The following is a 19,503-nucleotide window of genomic DNA, read 5'->3' on the forward strand; positions in this document are numbered from 1 at the left end:
GGAAAGGAGAAGGGAGTTGAGGGAAATTGGAGGGAGAGATGAACCATGAGAGACTATGGACTCTGAAAAACAATCTGAGGGTTTTGAAGGGGTGGAGGGTGGGAGGTTGGGGGATCCAGGTGGTGGGTATTGGAGAAGGCACAGATTGCATGGAGCACTGGGTGTGGTGCAAAAATAATGAATACAGTTATGCTGAAAAAATAAAAAATAAAAAGGTTCTCCTAAGGAACTTAAAATATTAAGTTTTCCTACCTGTCAAATGGTACACAAGAACTTTCCTGTTAAATGGTGAGTTCCCATGTTTTTCAAGGCAAAATTCCCGTCACATAAAGGATTGGCTACTAAAAGACCAGAACTCATTTCATGGCTTGAAAGCAGTGAAAAATGTAAGTAGCTGCAGAGGAGAAGACCAAAGTGAGCAGAGCTCAGAGCTCACCACTGCAAACTGAAAAATGCAAGCAAAAACAAAAAGCAAAACAAAACCACCACCAACAAAAAACAATCTAAATGCTGTGCCTCCCAAAGAAAACCAATTACCAGCTCTATGAGAGCTCAGGCTACCAAGAACAATACTATCACAGGCAAACAAACAAACAAACAAAAAAACCCATATTTTTAATAATAAAAAAATACACAAACAGATGCAAAATAGTTCCAAAGCATTTCTCGGAGTTCTGAAGGAAAAGTTCTTGGAAAAGTACTATATGAAACAAAAGTGTTTAGCTGTTTAATGAAATACTCTGCAAAATGTGAAATACTATTAGGGCCGAGATAACTAGTTCACTCTCATGCTGTACCTTTATACAGCAGACCCGTATAAATGATGACCTTGGTGCACCTGGGTGGCTCAGTGGGTTAAAGCCTCTGCCTTCGGCTCAGGTCATGATCCCAGAGTCCTGGGATAGAGCCCCGAGTCGGGTTCTCTGCTCAGCGGGGAGCCCGCTTCCTTCTCTCTCTGCCTACTTGTAATCTCTGCCTGTCAAATAAATAAATAAAATCTTTTTTTATAAAAAAGATTATAAATAAATAAAATCTCTATTTATGATGACCTTATTCTTCCATCTGCTCGTATGCAACTGATGAATCGGACCAATAAAATTCTTTAAAGATATTTTTCAAAATATGAAGCACTGACAGACTTCCCGCTCTGATCTAGAAGAAATAACTGGGACTGGATTTGCCCTAGCATCTGAAAATAACAACAACCAAAAAAAAAATCAAAAACAAAAACAAAAAACTGATTTCAAAACCTTAAGCATTAAGGCACAGTTTGCAGGGCAGGTGAGGAAAGGAAAGAACTACAGAGCACTCTGAAAATCCCGCAGAAGGGCTCCCTTAAAGCCTCCGCTCACTATCACCATGCCTAGGAAAACTACCCAAGGCCAGGAAAAGAACCACCAGTAAGAATTAATGGGCACAAGTACCTGAAATCACACACAGCCAGAGGGGAAAATCTCAGGATTCACAGAGCATTGGGTGGAGTACTCAAAAGAATTTTGCCATATTAAGGAAACAAAACTGGCCCTAAACCAAATGTTGCTTCGTCCCCATGAGCAAAACTTAAAACATGACGTGAAAGGACCACAATGTCCAAGTAACTTAACCAAATCCTAGAACAAAATTCAGGAATATTTACAAGAAAACAAAGACATCTGCTATCAGTACCCAAAAGGTAAAATTCACAGTATCTAGTATCCAAAACATATGTAAGGTATGTAAAAAGGGGGGAGTGGTTATTAATCAACTGAAACTAACCCAAAAATGACATAAGAAGACAAAATGAGTAAACAAGAACATTAAAAGTATTATAATACCTGTATTTCATAGTCCTAGAAGCTACAGGAAAGACTGAATGTTTAAGGAGAGCTATTAACGATTTTTTTTTTCTTAAAAGACCCAACTCAAACTTCTAGAGCTCAAAACTATAATCTAATAAAAAATACATTACAGGGGCGCCTGGGGGGCTCAGTGGGTTAAGCCGCTGCCTTCGGCTCAGGTCATGATCTCAGGGTCCTGGGATCGAGTCCCGCATCGGGCTCTCTGCTCTGTGGGGAGCCTGCTTCCTCCTCTCTCTCTCTCTGCCTGCCTGTCTGCCTACTTGTGATCTCTGTCTGTCAAATAAATAAAATCTTTAAAAAAAAATACATTACATAGGATTAACAACAGATTGGAAATTATAGAGAAGATTGATGACTTTGAAGACACAGTAATAATAGAGGGGAAAACATCAGCATTCAGTGAGATGTGGGACTTGAAGTGCCTAAAATACTTAGATAAATCTAACCAACAATATGTAAGACTACATACTGAAATCTGTTTTAAAAATTGATGAGCGAGGGGCACCTGGGTGGCTCAGTGGCTTAAGCCGCTGCCTTCGGCTCAGGTCATGATCTCAGGGTCCTGGGATCGAGTCCCGCATCGGGCTCTCTGCTCAGCAGGGAGCCTGCTTCCTCCTCTCTCTCTGCCTGCCTCTCTGCCTAGTTGTAATCTCTCTCTGTCAAATAAATAAATAAATCTTAAAAAAAAAAAATTGATGAGCGAAATTAAAGAATTAAATGAAAAAATACACCTATTCAGGGATAAGAAGATTCAAAATGACTAAGATGTCAATTTTCCTATGTCACTTTGTACATTCAATGCAATCCCAACCAAAAATCCCAGGTTTTATCGTACAAATTTACTAGCTAACTCAAAGACTGATATGGGGAAAAAATAAAATGAATTAAAATTGATGCAGAAATGCAAAGGACCTAGAATACCCAAAATAACTTTTGTTTTAAGTAGGCTCCATGGAGCCCAATGAGGGGCCTGAACTCACAACCATGATGAGATCGAGACCTGAGCCAAAATTCAGAGTTGAGCGCTCAACCAACTGAGTCACCCCAGCACTCCATCCAAAATAACTTTTAAAAAGTAGGGTACAGGGGCACCTGGGTGGCTCAGTGGGCTAAGCCTCTGCCTTCAGCTCAGGTCATGATCTCAGGGTCCTGGGATCAAGTCCCATATCGGGCTCTCTGCCCGGCAGGGAGCCTGCTTCCCCCTCTCTCTCTGCCTGCCTCTCTGCCTACTTGTGATCTCTGTCAAGTAAATAAATAAAATCTTTAAAGAAAAAAAAAGAAGTAGGGTACAAGTGGAGAGCATACACTGTCTTCAAGACTTAAAAAGCAACAATCAAGACTGTGTGGCAATGTCATCAAGATAAACAGATGAGTGGGGCCACATGGGTGGCTCAGTGGGTTAAGGCCTCTGCGTTTGGCTCCAGTCGTGACCCCAGAGTCCTAGAATTGAGCCCCGAGTCGGGCTCTCTGCTCAGCAGGGAGCCTGCTTCCTCCTCTCTCTCTGTCTGATTCTCTGCCTACTTGTGATCTCTGTCTGTCAGATACATAAATAAAATCTTTAAAAATTAAAAAAAAAAAAAAGATAAACAGATGAGTGAAATAGACTAGAGAATCAAGAAATAGACCCACATTAGTCAACTGATTTTTGACAGATATACAAAAGAAATTCAGTGAAGCAAGCATAATCTGTTTAATGAATGGTGTTGGAACAACAGGATACTCTTGCACAAAAAAATAAACTGGAAAAAAGACATGGATACTGTAAGTGTTTGTCTCTATCTTGTTGTGGGTAGTGGTTATATAGGTAAAAATTCATCAAGCCATATACTTAATATATGTGTACTTGACGATACATATGAATACCTCAAAAATGGAGACAAATAAAGTCAGCGTATAAGTTAGCATAGAGAAGGGTGCCTGGCTGGCTCGGTCAATAGAGCATGCGACTCTCGATCTTGGGGTTGTGAGTTTGAGCCCCACATTGGGGGATAGAGATTAGTTAAAAATAAGTTAGCATATAGAGTAAGCTCCTATATTTATTTTAAAAATAATATTTTTTGTTTGAAATAAAAGAATTTCTATCTATCCATCCAATATTTTGTACACGCATATACACACACCCAGAGACACAGCAAAGTCTGGAACGAGGTTCAGCTAATATCAATTGACAGTGACTGGAATAATCCCATCTTCCTGCATTTCCACTCTTTCAATATATAACAATATATTGTTTTAAATTATAACACTGTTTGAATTATAACAATACAGTCAATTTTTTATAAGTGGAAGTGAAGTTATTAATAGTGTTTAATTCTGGGTAAAGAGAATATGAGAGTTTATATTTTCTTCTCTGTAATTTTCTATATATTTTTAATTCTCCCACTTTAAAAATATTTATATAACTCCAAACACTATATATAGCAACATGAAAAAATTCTGTTGTGCTAAAAAAAGTTGTTTGTTAGAACTAAAACTATTAAACTTCTCTAAGTACCTAGACAAGATCCACACAAAAACCTTAAAAAGGAAAATAGGTTAATATTTAGGAAATAAGATTGTTGGACTTGTTTTCTTTTTAATAACTTTTTTTTTACAAGTTTTTGTGACCCAAAAATGGGGACGTGCCAATGACAAGTATGCACAAGAAGGGAACAAAACGCATGGAATGTTGTTGAAGATCCCACATTTACATTCTGTAAATGGTGCTTGAACAACGGAACATCCACCTGCAAAAAAGTGAATCTGAACACAGATCTTACTGCCTTCACAAAAATTAACTTGAAATGGGTAGCCTGAACTGCACAGCCAAGTACAAGACATAACATGAAACTCCCAGAAGTGAACACTGGAGAAAACTTACATGATCGTGGGTATGGCACAGAGTTTTTAGGTTATAATGCCAAAGACATGACCCGTAACAGAAATCACTAATTATTCATTAAAAGTACAAACTTCTGCTCTGGGAAAGACTCTGTCAAGAAAATAAGACAAGCCACAGACTGGGAGAAAAATACTTGCAACACGCATATATCCGCATACCTCCAGCTGTAACACGCAACCAAAGGACAGGGAGACAATTACTCCCCTCTTACTCACAACGGACTTAATAAAGACAATCATCAGAAACATCCAGTTTCTGGCCAGGGCTTGGGAAAACGGGTGCGCGAATACACCACTTGTGGGAACGAAAATGACCATCTTTCTGGAGGACCTTTGGACTCTCTAAAAATACAAAATGTCAAGATACTCAGGCGTGGCTATTCCTCTGCCACTGCCATGATTTTACACCACTGGTCTACTCCCTGATGTACATGAATGCTCACTGTTTTAACAGAAGATTTAAAAAAAGAAAAGAAAAAGAAACAAGTTAAGTGTTTGTTATAAAAAATGGATGGGAGAGGGACCACTAATCAAATAGATTATGGTGTATCCATATGAAGAATGCTACATAGCCACTAAAAAGATTGAGATAGACCTGTATGTGTTACTAGAAAAGATCTCCAAAATAAAGAAAAACAAGCGAATGAATAAAGGGTCAAAAATATGCATAGTATGATCCCATTTGTTTAAAGAAAATATAATTTTAATGAATATTCCTTAATTTTAATGAATATTCCTTAAGTGTATATAAAGTATTATATATTAAAATATTAAATACTAAAGAATGTATATTCTGGTTTAAAGATTATACATTCACGCATACTTAAAAACAATTTTCTATTCCTCTCAAGGAACCAAAGGTACATCAGGAAGGATATGAACAGAGTGAAAAGTCTTCATTTTTTATTTTATTCCTCTTGAAATAACTAAATTTTCTTATATAACTAAATTTTAGAAATTATGTATTTTAATGGCAAAAGGGTTATGTAGGCAAAGAGATGATAGGCCTTTCGATTCGCTGGTTTATAAACTTTCTGTCTTTAATCTAAAAAATGTTTTATCCTTTATGTCTGTTTATATTTTATGTTTTACATGCACACATAAACATATATATATTTAAATCTAGCTTCTGCAGCTGACTCTCAAATGATCAATAATTACCATCTTAATTCAGCTACACAAGGTTTCTTGGTTACAAAGTGAACATTCTGGCAAATGGAATCAAACATTCAAGCCAAACTGGAAAGGTTATTTCTGACAGAAAATTCACATCATATCCTGAGGGCTCTCTGTTGGACATTACAATCAAGTTTCTAACCAGAGAAGCGGCAGATCCTGAAAAGGAAGAAATGAACACCGCAAGTGTTCTCTACGCCAAACTGTTAGCCCCTCCTGTACCCTCTTAAATTTCCCCCAAAACCAAAGCCCATATTATTATCCCATTTCACAAATGTACTAGACACAGTGGTCTGAAGTAACTGGTCCAACGTAATTGTATACGGGTAACACAATCCGGTAAGTTTCTACTAACTATACCTCAACGTCCACCGAACACTATGACCATATCTATCCACTGTAAGGAGTGGCTTAAAAAAACCCTGACCTATCACCCAACATTACACCTCTCTGCCTCAAAGCCTTCAGGAAATCCCAATGTTAAGAATTACACGTGGGGGGGCGGGGGGCGCCTGGGTGGCTCAGTGGGTTAAAGCCTCTGCCTTCGGCTCTGGTCATGATCCCAGGGTCCTGGGATGGAGCCCCGAGTCGGGCTCTCTGCTCAGCAGGGAGCCTGCTTCCTTGTCTCTCTCTGCCTGCCTCTCTGCCCACTTGTGTTCTCTGTCTGTCAAATAAATAAATAAAATCTTTAAAAAAAAAAAAAAGAATTACACGTGGGGTTAGAAACTAAGACATGGATTCCCAAGATACTGATTCTTCATGTTTAGCAGGAAAGGGGGAGGGATTGTTTTGCCCCTCTATCCACATATACTGTCACATGTCCCAAGACTTCGAGGAGAAAAAAGTGTTTAGTCTCCAGACAGCCTAGCAGTAATTTTCAAACAGTACCGCATCCGCGGTGCCAAGATGTCCCAGGGTGCAAAGGGAGTGGAAACCCAAAAAACCATAATGAGCCAGGCTCAGATGAAGAGAAGAGGTGTTACTGGAAACAACACTAACCAGCTCACACAACTTCGTGGACTCTGCTCCAGAATGACCACGTTCCTTTCTGCCACAAACTGTGTCATGGACCTCAAAGCTATTTGTTCAAAGCCCTGATCAAAGATTGGACCCCTTCAACAAAGCTTGCTTTGAATTAAAAGTGGGGCTGACCAAAACACTCTCGGAGGAGGAAGGGAATTTAACAGGTATCTACAATAAAGGATTTTCTTAGTTTTTGAAATTCCAACTTCTATGAAGACATGAAAGTTGATGAAAACGTGAGCCCTCAACTGCCTTCAAACCTCCTTGACATCTGTAACCAGAGTCTGTCCACAAAAGCTCTGCTCTGAGGTTTCCATAAGGTCGCCTAAAGTCACAGCCAAAGTTTGTCTTCCCAATTAAATGGTCTATTAAAGGCCAACTTATAAAGAGAAGAGAGTCAACATTTAATTGGAAAGCAAATCACCTAACAGTAAGTGGTAGACACATTTCCCAATTAAAAATCTGACAAGAACTCACAAAAATAAAACAGCAACTCCAAAATGCCATCTTGCCCATTTCCCCATTTAGAAAGGCTGCCTGCTCCGATTTCACACCAAAGAAAAGGTTAGGGGGGGAAAATCAATAGAAAAGTTGGAAAATGCTGTGTGTGCGCGCACACGTGTAAAACTGTCCAAATTTACATCAGCAGGTGATCGCAACTCTGTCCACCCAATTAGTTCCATTTTAAAGGGCCAGTGGCAAGATTTCAAACCAAAAGCTGCAGGTAGCAGTGGCCTCCGACAGACTCGGTCCCAAGCACCATCCATCTCCTCATCAAAGCCCCACTTCCCAGCCTGAGGACCTCTTGTGCAATACCCCAGGAGTCTACCCTTTGAAACATCTGACTGTCCAGAAATATTTTTATTCAACACTTTTTAAATGGTTAAGAATTTCATTTATGAGTCTCAAGGTACTTAAATACCCATCGACCAAAATGTAACATTTTCACTACTCCACACTAGACTTCTTGAAAATGTTTTGATTTTTAAATGCTTGAAAGTGACGAATGATCATACTAGCAAAATAGGTATTATTTAACTATTTGGTACCACAGATGGAAAGAGTGATGAGATTTGGCTAGTTCCCATGTCTATACTTAATGTGTCCTTAGGCTGAACCCTTAACCACCTGTTGTTTTTTTATTCAGTGTCAAAAGATGACTAGCAATAAATGCTGCTTCGGGGTGCCTGGGTGACTCAGTGGGTTAGGCCTCTGCCTTTGGCTTCCGTCATGATCTCAGGATCCTAGGATGGAGCCCTGCATTGGGCTCTCTGCTCAGCGGGGAGGCTGCTTCCCTCTCTCTCTCTCTACCTGCATCTCTGCCTACTTGTGATCTCTGTCTGTCAAATAAATAAATAAAATCTTTTTTTAAAAAATGCTGTTTCAAGTCCTAGAAATAGCTTTAAATATATATGATGTGTTAGACTAGTACATAATAAGGTATAGGAATGACTTTTTAGAAAGATTTTTTGAGAGAAAGAGCGCGCGCACGTGTGTGTACATGTGTACACCAGCTGTGGCAGTTGGGGGGTGGGGGGTTGCTGCAGGGAGAGAATCTCAAGATTCCCCTGTGAGCACAGACTCATAGCCCTGAGGTCACAGCCTGAGCCAAAACCAAGAGTCAGACACTTAACTGACTGAGCCATCCAGGTGCTCCTAGAAATGACTTTTTTAACATATCTGAACAAAAGCAAAGGAGAAGTTTTAATATTCACTATTAAAAAAAAAAAAGAGCTCAGTGATATAAAAAGATAAACAAAGGGGCACCTGGGTGGCTCAGTGGGTTAAAGCCTCTGCCTTCGGCTTGGGTCGTGATCCCAGGGTTCTGGGAGAGAGCCCTGAATCGGGCTCTCTGCTCAGCAGGGAGCCGGCTTCCTCCTCTCTCTGCCTGCCTCTCCGCCCACTTGTAATCTCTGTCTGTCAAATAAATAAATAAAATCTTAAAAAAAAAAAGATAAACAAAGCTAAACTAATCAAACTAATCAAACTTTTCAAAGGATTATTACTGACTCACTTATATGGTGACAAAATGACAGGTCCAAAGAAACATAAAAGAGAACTGACATGTATCAATATATCTTCAAGAAGGCTCAGGTTTTATAAACATGAACCTAAAATGGATTCGGGAAAGCTTTGGTCTTTGAGAGAGAATCTGAAAAGAGGTTAAGGAGAAGAGGAGGGGCGCCTGGGTGGCTCAGTGGTTAAGCTGCTGCCTTCGGCTCAGGTCATGATCCCAGGGTCCTGGGATGAAGCCCCGCATCGGGCTCTCTGCTCAGCAGGGAGCCTGCTTCCTCCTCTCTCTCTCTGCCTGCCTCTCTGCCTACTTACGATCTCTGTCTGTCAAATAAATAAATAAAATCTTTAAAAAAAAAAAAAGGAGAAGAGGAGATAATCCAAGTTTAACATGAGGAATTAAGAATCATGAATACAGTGTTGCAAGAAGGGGTAACACAAAGAATACAAACTGAACAGAGAGACAAAGCAACTTCAGAGTAACAGAACAATTTACTAACAAGAAATATACATTCCCCATTTCCCCCCCTCAATTTTGTAATGTAATTGACATATAACACCATAGTCGCTTAAGGTGTACAACATGATTTAATATATTATGTATATTGCAAAATGATTACAATAATAAGGTTAGTTAACATGGACCCATTGCACATAGTTACAATTTCTTTTTCTTGTAATAGAACCTGTAAGATCTACTCTCTTAGAAACTACATTCCCCACTCTATTCTCCTCTGAAGTACTCACCCCTGCTTCTCCTCACCCAAACACCAAAGTACTACTACCACCCTACTCTCATTAACTGCCACTGTTTAAACCATTGCATATGTTCAAAAAGCTCATCAGGGAGGAAACAACAAGGAGAGAGAGCTGGCAACACTCTCAGGCCAAACCCACAATTTTCCTGTGACACAAAGAAATATTGAAATATAAACATCAACACTTGAGAAGCAACAACAACTAGTCTTAAATAAGGTCATATGTAACCATGAACTCTAATCCTTAATAAACTTGCCCAGGGTGTTAGATCTGGACCCTCCATTATACTATGCTAGGTAACAGTAACGAAAGTATTATGCAAGTGGTCTGAGGTGGTCAAGGATAAAGAAGAAAAATGAACAACATTAATACACAATAGAATTCAACATAAAAATTGTGTAGGCCTAAATCATGATGATATGTGAAGGTAATATAGATGGGCGTAAGATGTGGGTGAATAACCACAAAATCATATGCCACCCCATCCAGAGGGAGAGTCCCCCTGAAGAACAAAGGAACAGATAACCAAAGGCAATGTGCTTCTGAATCAGCATCAGTTTAAAAAAAAAACACACAAAAACTTCAGTTTGGTTTTTATGCTTTTTCCAAATGTAGGATGTAGGGCATTTAGAATGAATGTAACTGGCATTTAAGAAAACTGATACACAGCAGAAAAGAAATGGGTGAAGCCTACAGAATCAGAAATGCACAGATGAAATGGTACGTTTATATACAGCTGTTACCTTCCCTAACCCCCACTACACTTGACCACAACTAATTCTGGATTCCCATCTTTCACTCCTTTCTTCTAGTCTTCTAGGCTGTCACAGTTTTTACTTCCATATTTTATCCCTCAAGTGAACTATACTCTGAAGGGTAACATCATGTCTGGTTCGTCTTTGCTAAACACAGAGAATTCACTCAGTTGCTCAACAAATATTTATAAAGTATGTATTAACTCCCAGGCACCATAGTACAAACTGGCACTAAATACATCGTGTAAGTGAATATTGACTATAAGGCAGAAAAAATAAAGAAGTTCGAAAAAGAATCCAAATAAATTCATATATAGAACTCCACAAAGGATTAAGATGGTATGCTACCATCTCTCCATACTCTAGTTGGAGTTTCAGTATCATGAAACAAACGTTTACACTGCCTGTACAGTCACAAGAATGTGGGTCCACACTAGACCACGGCTCCCTTTGCATGGCCCACCAAGTTTATGAAGCATTTCCACACAGAGAACAATTCTTATCTAAAAAACAAAAACAAACAAACAAAAAAACAGTAATAATTTCGTAGTCTTAAACTAGAAGCCCCTAAAAAACACCCATGAGATGGGTCTTTATCAGTCCGGGAGTGTTGGGCTATTTTAAAATTCAATCTATTCTTATATTCAAACCCTGACTAACTACCAGGTACTGTTGAGGCTGAATTTTTTTTTTTTTTTTTAAATCATCAGGACAGGGACGCCTGGGTGGCTCAGTTGGTTGGATGACTGCCTTCAGCTCAGGTCATGATCCCGGAGTCCGGAGATCGAGTCCCGCATCGGGCTCCCAGCTCCACGGGGAGTCTGCTTCTCTCTCTGACTTTCTCCTCACTCATGCTCTCTCTCACGGTCTCTCTCTCAAATAAATAAATAAAATCTTAAAAAAAAAAATCATCAGGACATTGCGGGGGCCCTCCTAGAGCTCAACTAGAAGTTTAGCATGGGGCTGGGGTTTACTTGAAAAATTCCCGAGTTGACATTCAAACGTCAACAATGTAAAAACGTGTTATAATACATTTTATTCAGGTTGTTGTCATCACTTCCCGTATCATCCTTAATGATGTCCAAAAGGATTCCCCACCCTTACTTTATTTCACATTTTTAAAAAAGGAGCCCCTAAAAGCTCCACCAGTCCCCCTCCCACCATGCATATTCTGGAAAAATAACGTGCATAGAAGATAACCCGAAATTTGTTTATCCTTCCGGGATAGGAAGACAGAATAAAAATGGGAAACGACTGTACGCCTTCCAACCCAGAGCCCTTCTGCAAGCTCACTACAGGCTCTGGTATTGGAGGCTGTGGCCATTCACAGGTGGTTGGAGGTGTCCGAAGTGTGAGAACACAATCTGCAACTCGTGACAGCAGCCCCCGGACTTCGGGGCCTTCCACCCAGAAACCCAGGAAACAAGGCGCCTGCCCCAAGTGAGCGCTGCCGAAGGCAACCCATAAATAAACGCTGTGTGAATCAGTGAGCACACCTGGCTTTCTCTACCAAGCCCCAAACAGCGTGCTTCTAGGGCCCACGGACCCTAATGGAAAGCTCAGGTCCTAAAGACAAGACAGCGAGGCGGGGCTCCTCCCTGTAGTCCGACCCCAGAGAAAACTGCGGGGGAACTGCGGGGGCCCTCCGGAGGGGCTGGGGGGAGGCAGGGAGGAAGGGGGAGGGGTCGGCAGGGTGGAACCCAGCTAACCCTTCTCCCTTCCAAAGCGGAGGTCGAGCCGCTGCCCGCTGCCCCCTGGCCCCTGACCCTGCCTCCTGCCTCCCTCACCTGATCACAGAGATGAGCAGCCCCGAGGGGTCTTTGCTTTTGCTGACTGTGCTTCTGTATTTCCCACCAGCCGCTTCTGCCGCCATCTTGGTACCGGGCGGAGCGGGGGAACCGGTGGGTAAGAACGGACCAAGCGAACGTAAACTCTGTAATTGACCTCGCTGGGGAGTAACCAATGGAAGAAGAGAAATTCGGAGACGGGAAACGGGACAGTCCAATCGCTGAACTAAGGAGGTGGGACTGATGAAGCAAGTTTCACGGTCTCGCATTCGCTCTAAGCACTCTGGGAATTGTAGTTTCTTTCCGTGGTTCCTGGGAGCGCAGGAAGACTAAACCAGTGGCAACTTGGTGAAGTCTCCTAATGACTGGTTTGTATTTTTTCTGATCTGGTGTGGGTTTTGTTTTGTTTAACAGTTTCCTTTTCTTTAGAATTGTATCATTTTTTAAAAATATTTTATTTATTTATTTGACAGAGAGAGATCACAAGTAGTCAGAGAAGCAGGCAGAGAGAGAGGGGGAAGCAGGCTCCCTGCTGAGCGAAGAGCCCCATGCCGGCCTGGTCTCAGGACCCCGAGATCATGACCTGAGCCGAAGGCAGCGGCTTAACCCACTGAGCCACCCAGGCGCCCCAAGAATTTTATCGTGTTTCTAATCAAATTTATCTTACAATGCCATGAAGAGTATATAGGGGTGTGTTTTTACATGGGGGGGGGTGGGTGCGTCTATGAGCAAAATTTGACTTTAAACACGAGTGGTTTAAAAAAACAGTTTAATACCTAGGGGCAAAATAATAATAATAATAATAATAATAATAATAATAATAATACCTAGGGGCGCCTGGGTGGCTCAGTGGGTTAAGCTTCTGCCTTCGGCTCAGGTCATGATCTCAGGGTCCTGGGATCCAGTCCCCCATCGGGCTTTCTGTTGAGCAGCGAGCCTGCTTCCCCCTCCCTCTCTGCCTGCCTCTCTGCCTGCTTGCTTTCTCTCTCTCTCTCTCTGTCAAAAAAGTAAATAAAATCTTAAAAAAAAAAAAAAATTTAGTACTTAGTCGGGGCTTCATAAGTAGCAAAGCAGCTCCCTCGTTGCGATCTCTTGAAAATCAGCCCTCGACACACAGAAAAATGAAAAATTTAAATCAAATAAATAAAAACAATTCAATAAAATGTGAAAATGAGACACGGGAATGCTTTTTTTTAGAGAATAAACGCTTATTCTCTAAAACTAAATGTTTCTACATTCGTTTCATGTGTGAGTTCAGCTATCTTCCAGTGTGCCTGTATTTCCAGATAATCCTAAAAAAAAAAAAAAAAAAAAACATGCAAAATAGATATTAACCGAAACACCAAAAAGCAAAACTGACCAATTTGCAGATTTTTTTTCTTCCCAAGCTAAATAAAATATACATAGTAATAATGTACTTGTGTTTTCTTAATATTTTTCCTGGTAGGTTTTTATATTTCTTGCATTTGACTCTACTGGCTTAATCATTTATTCAGAACATGAAATAAATAAGAAAGATTAGTGTGCATATGAAAAGCATAAATCAAGGAACAAGAGGAAAAATAAAAAATGAAATAGGAGGGAAGAATGCTGCTTAGTAGCAGTAAAGACTTAAAGAACTTCAAAGATGAAGAGAATGCAAATTCAGATGTTCTAGAGTTGTAGAGTAGCAAACAAAGAACACATCAACTACCTTTACTGAAAAACATAGGAGTATTAAATAAATTGTAGAACATCCATATATGAGGCTATAACATATAGCCACTGGAAATCATAATTTTAATGGCTTTTAATGAAAGCAAGGTTTTCATGGTTTAAGTACAAAAAGCAGGCTAGAAAGTTAAATAACTTATATACAGAGAGAAAAGTAATTGGCCTTAGTGGCTAAGAATGCAAGCAGTAGGAAAAAGTCATGATCATTGCAGTTGATGCAGAAAAAATCTTTTCACAAAATCCAATATCCTTTTCACAATGGGACACTTGGAAAACTAGAAATGGAAGGGAACTTCTTCAACATGATAAAGAATATTTATTAAAAACACACAGCTGGGGTGCCTGGGTGATTCAGTGGGTTAAAGCCTCTACCTTCGGCTCAGGTCATGATCCCAGAGTCCTGGGATCAAGCCTCATGTTGGGCTCTCTCCTCAGTGGGGAGCCTGCTTCCTCCTCTCTCTCTGCCTGCCTCTCTGCCTACCTGTGATCTCTCTGTCAAATCAATAAATTTAAAAAAAAAATCTTTAAAAAAAAAAAAAAACACAGCTAACATCATACTCAAAGGTGAAAAACTGAAAGCCTTCCAGCTATGATCAGGCACAGGATAAGGACACCCGCTTCTATTCAACATAGAAGTTTCAACATAGAAGTTTCTGGCTAGAAATTCTAGCCAGAGCAATTAGGCAAGAAAAAGGATAAAAAGAATCTAAATTGGAAAGGAAGATGTGAAACTGTTTGTAGACAATATGATTTTACATATGGAAATCCTAAAGACTTTTTAAAAAAATGATTAAAGCCAATAAATTAACTCAGCAGGAGTGTAGGATACAATGTCAAGAAAAACTGGTAGTCTTTTTATACATGAACAATGAACAATCCAAAAGAAACTTAACAAAGCAATTCCATTTACAATTACAATAAAATATTTAGGAATAAATTTAACCAAGGAACTGAAAGACTTCTACACTGAAAGCTACAAAACATTAGTGATATAAATTGAAGAACTAAGTAAATGGAAAGACATCCTGTGTCCATGAATTGGAAGACAATATAGTTAAGATATCAATGTTCCCTAAAGCTATGTATAAACTCAATGCAATTCCCATGAAAATTCCAATGGCCTTTTTGCCAAATTGAAAAAACTGATCTTAAAATTCATATAGAATTGCAAGGAGCCCCAAACAGTCAAAGCAATCTTTAAAAAGAACTAATTTGGAGAACTGAGTCTTCTTGATTTCAAATTTACTAAAAAGCTATAGTAATCAAAAGTGTGACACTACAGAATTGTATCTCCCAATAAAGATTAAGCACACAAATTCTACCTTAGTCTGTCTTATTGAGAATTCGACTACAACAAACTGTTACTGTTGTATTATTATTAGCCAAACTCCTGTTGTTGTTGTTGTTGTTGTTGTTACATTGTTATTATTATGATGATTCAAAAAATTAAACCTGAGATCAAACAAATAATAAAGAGCTTGAGATTTGAACCTTGTAAAAAAAAAAAAAAAAGTGTGGCACTTACATAAACACACAGATAAATGGTATAGTATGCAGAGTCCTGAAATGAGCCCAAATATCTAAGATCATTTGATTTCCTACAACGGTGCCGATATCATTCAATGGAAAAAGAAAAGTCTCTTCAACAATGATTCAGGGAAAACTGTATATACATGTGCAAAAGAATGAAGTTGGATCCTGTCTTAGTCCACTCAAGCTACTTATAAACAACAGAAACCTATTTCTTCCATTTCTGGAGACTTTGAGTCCAAGACAAAGGTGTCAGCATAGTCATGTTCCAGGGAAGACTCCCCACCTGGTTCATGGTCAGCATCTTCATCCTGTGTCCTCAGTGGTGGAAGGGATGAGGAACTTCTGTGAAGTCTCTTTTATAAGAAAACTAATCCCTAATCACCTCTTATCTCCTAATACTATTGGCTTTAGAGGTTAGGACTCAACATATGAATTTGCAGGTCAGCGAGAATACAGTCAGACCTCACAGCATATTACAAAATTTAACCCAAAATGGATCAAGACCTAGATATAAGAGATAAAATTCTTAAAAGAAAAAATGGGGTAAATCCTTATGACCCTAGATTTGGCAGTGGATTTTTATATATCACACCAAGATTATGAACAACAAAGGGAAAAATAGATGACATGGATTTCACCAAAATTAGAAACCCAAAATTAGAAACTTTAGTGTACCAAAGGACACAATCAAGAAAGTAAAAAAGACACCCCACAGGGTGTGAGAAAATATATGCAAATCATATCTCTGATTTGAGTCTTGTCTCCAGCATATGGAAACAATTCTTAGAACTCAACCGCAAAAGACAGAAACTCCGATTAAAAACTGGGCAATGGACTAGCGTAGACATTTCTCCAAAGGAAATATACAAATGGGCAACAAACACATAAAAAGATGCTCAACAACATTAGTCACCAGGGAAATGTAAATCAAAACCATAGTGAGATACCACTTCACACCCACTAGTATGGCTATAATTTTAAATACCAGAAAATAAATGTTGGTAAGAATGTGGAGAAACTGGAACCCTTGTACATTGTTGGTGGGAATGTAAAAGGCTGCAGACAATGTCAAAAACAGTTTGGTGGTTCCTCAAAAAAATTAAAATTACCACATGACCCAGAAATTTGACCCATAGGAATGGGACCCAAGAGAACTAAAAACAAGTGCTCAAAAAAACTTGTACACAAACATCCATAGCAGCACTGTTCACAATGGCCAAAAGGTGGAAACAACCTAGTGTCTATCATTGGATGAATGTGTTATAATATGTGGTATATGACTGAGGTATAAAGAAAATTTGACAGATCCATACAATGGAGTATTTTTCAGCCAAAAAGAAGGAATAGAAGACTGATACATGCTACACATGGATGAACATTGAAAACAGTATATTAAGTGAAAGAAGCTAGACATGAAAGACTACATAATGTATGATTCTATTTTAATGAAATACCCAAAATGGGCAAATTTGCACAGATAGAAAGCAGATGTCAGGGTCAAGGACAGGACACCCCAAGTGGGCCACTTTAGCATAACGATTATTTTGAGTTAAACAAAACCCTGCGGGTTCAGGAAAATCTCTTTACCTCCCCCTCAACTGCTTTAAATGAATAGAGATAGAAGACCTGCTCCAGGTCCACGATAACTAACTACATTGCAGTATGAACTCAGTGTGGTAGACAGGGAGGGACCTAGCAAGGCCTGTTTGATCAAAGTCTTCTATGTCCCATTGTGTCTGCATGCCTGAGAAAACAGTTGTTTATCAAACATATGCTCTTGTTTATCTTCCTATGAACTTCATTCCCTCCCTTTGACGCCCCGGACCCTGATCCCCTTCTCCGTAGTTCAGGATGACATATGTACCTCATTCTGCCAGATTGCCTTTAAAATCTCATGTTTCTGTGCATTCCCTGTGCATATGAAACTAAATTTGTATTTTCTCCTGTTAATCTGTGTCATCTCAGTTTGATCCTTAGTCCAGCTGGAAGGACTTTGAAGAGCAGAAGAAATTCTTCTTCCCCAACACAGATTACTGATTCCCTGGGGTTGGGGAGAGATGGGAATGGGGAATGACTGCTTTATAGACATAGCATTTCCTTTGGGGAAGTTGGAAATGTTCTGGAACTTGATAGTGATGATTGCACAATTTTATGAATGAATTAAAACCCACTGAATGATACACTTTAAAGTGGTTAAAACAGTATATATTATGTTATGTGTATTTGATGGCAATTAAAAAAAATATTTTAAATGAGGGTTGTGCGGAAGGACCACGTAGATTCAATACCAGCTCTTTGCTTACTGGCTAGGTTACCTCAGGCAAGTTACTTAACCTTTCTGTGCCTTTCCATTTCCTTACCTATAAAGCAGGTGATAATAAGGAACTCCCTTAGAGAGAGTAATTTGGACACTCTGTGAGATAAGCGTGATCTGCTCTAGGCAAACATCAGCTATTATTGCTAAAAGTAAGTTACTAGTTTTGTTTAAAATATACCTTGATGGATATTATGAAGTTGTTTTGAGGAGCAAGAACACAGATTTTTTTTTTCCATTTTTTAACACCTTTCTGCATCTTCCAAATTTTCTATGTGTAGGTTGCCTTTGTAAACAGACATAAACAAAAGAGCTTTTTTAAAAAGCAAGACTTGGATAAACACCAAAATGGTGGCTACTTTTATCATAAACTGGAAAAGCAATTATGTGATAATTAAATCAGCACACCCCAATTAAACCTTAATTCAATGAATTGCTTTTGCTTCCCTATTCTACTTCCTTTATACCCCGCTTCCAGAAACCTTACCCACTGCACCTTTCGTCTTCAGGTCACAGGCATACCCTTTCACACTGCCTCTGTTCTAGGTGAGCTTCTAAACTAACCCCAAACTTGCACTAAACTGTGAACAAAGAGCGAGGGGAAAAAAAAATCAAGATAGGGTTTAGTGGGTCTGTCCATTTGTAACCACAGACTCCCAAACTCACCAGGCTACTTGGAACCAGATAAAAGGTATGAAGATCTAAGGGACTGATTATAGACTTTGCTGTGTGGGGGGCTAACCTGCTACACGGGGAAGTAAAAGAAAAGGAAATGATGATAAATCATAGCACCTTCTCAATGCCCAAAGAATAAAAGCAAAAAGGCTGCAGATGTTTCAATGGGAAATAAGCAAGGAAGATTAGGATGGCTATAACAGTCCTCGCGGAATAGGTGTGTTATACTTGAGCTGGACCAAAAAGAAAAAAAAAAAGAGAGAGAGAGAGAGAGAGACTTAAACACCAGAACAGGAAGAAAAGGGCCTTCTAGAAAAGTGGAGGTGCAAAGTGCCAACGGGTATTCTATGTTAAAAGAATAATTTGAATAGAATAAAGCATTCATGGAGAAGAAATGGTGTCATAGGGAAAGAGATCCATGTGGATCTATTCAGAAAGGACCTTGAACCCCATGGCCAGGCATGGGCTATGTTTTTTTTTGCAGTGACGGTGAGAAGCAGTGTATACTCAGGTCTTGTTTTATATTGTCTATTATATTGTAAACCAGGGCAGACTGTTTCTTATTATTACATTTGTAAATATACCCAGAGGCTCTTAAAGCCACGGGAACATCCAATTAAATTAAAACGCTTTGACCTCTTTGGATGAGAGGCTCTATATAAATCCAAGGTATTGATATTCTTATTATTGCGGATAAATGAAATGTGTGAATAAGGCTACCTCAGCAGCAGATTCATAAAAAAATGCCGGGCCTGGGAGTCTGCAGGATGCCTAGCACAGACCCAGCGGATTTGAAAAAGAGTGTATCATAACATCAGCCATGCGGGCAGAACTCTGAAAGAGAGTTTTTCATGTCCTCTTCAATGTCGCCTGCTTATAAGAATCAGCTCACCTAAGATACAGCTTTAGGCATGGCTGAGGAAATCAAGGCACAGTCTACAGGTTAAAACTAAAGGAAAAAAGTGAATGATGCTTTCATCATGGAAAAAACAATGGTTTTATTCAGGATTTCAACTTATCAGCTTTTTCAATGACCT

General features: G+C 39.4%; 1 protein-coding gene across 5 annotated transcripts in view; it reads right to left on the bottom strand.

The window, feature by feature from the left end:
• Nucleotides 1-12,355, bottom strand: part of EXOC4 (exocyst complex component 4) — a 728,800-nt gene extending 716,445 nt beyond the window's left edge. For all 5 annotated transcript variants that reach the window (XR_014301432.1, XM_082693983.1, XM_082693984.1 and 2 more), the window contains exon 1: nt 12,232-12,355. Coding sequence is in view for 4 of the 5 variants with exons in the window: in XM_082693983.1 (XP_082550109.1) it covers nt 12,232-12,317 (86 nt within the window). In the remaining variant the exon portion in view is untranslated. The remainder of the gene's footprint in view (nt 1-12,231) is intronic.
• Nucleotides 12,356-19,503: the final 7,148 nt, after the last annotated feature.

This window comes from Mustela nivalis, assembly GCF_964662115.1.
Source record: "Mustela nivalis genome assembly, chromosome: 12".
NCBI lineage: Eukaryota > Metazoa > Chordata > Mammalia > Carnivora > Mustelidae > Mustela > Mustela nivalis.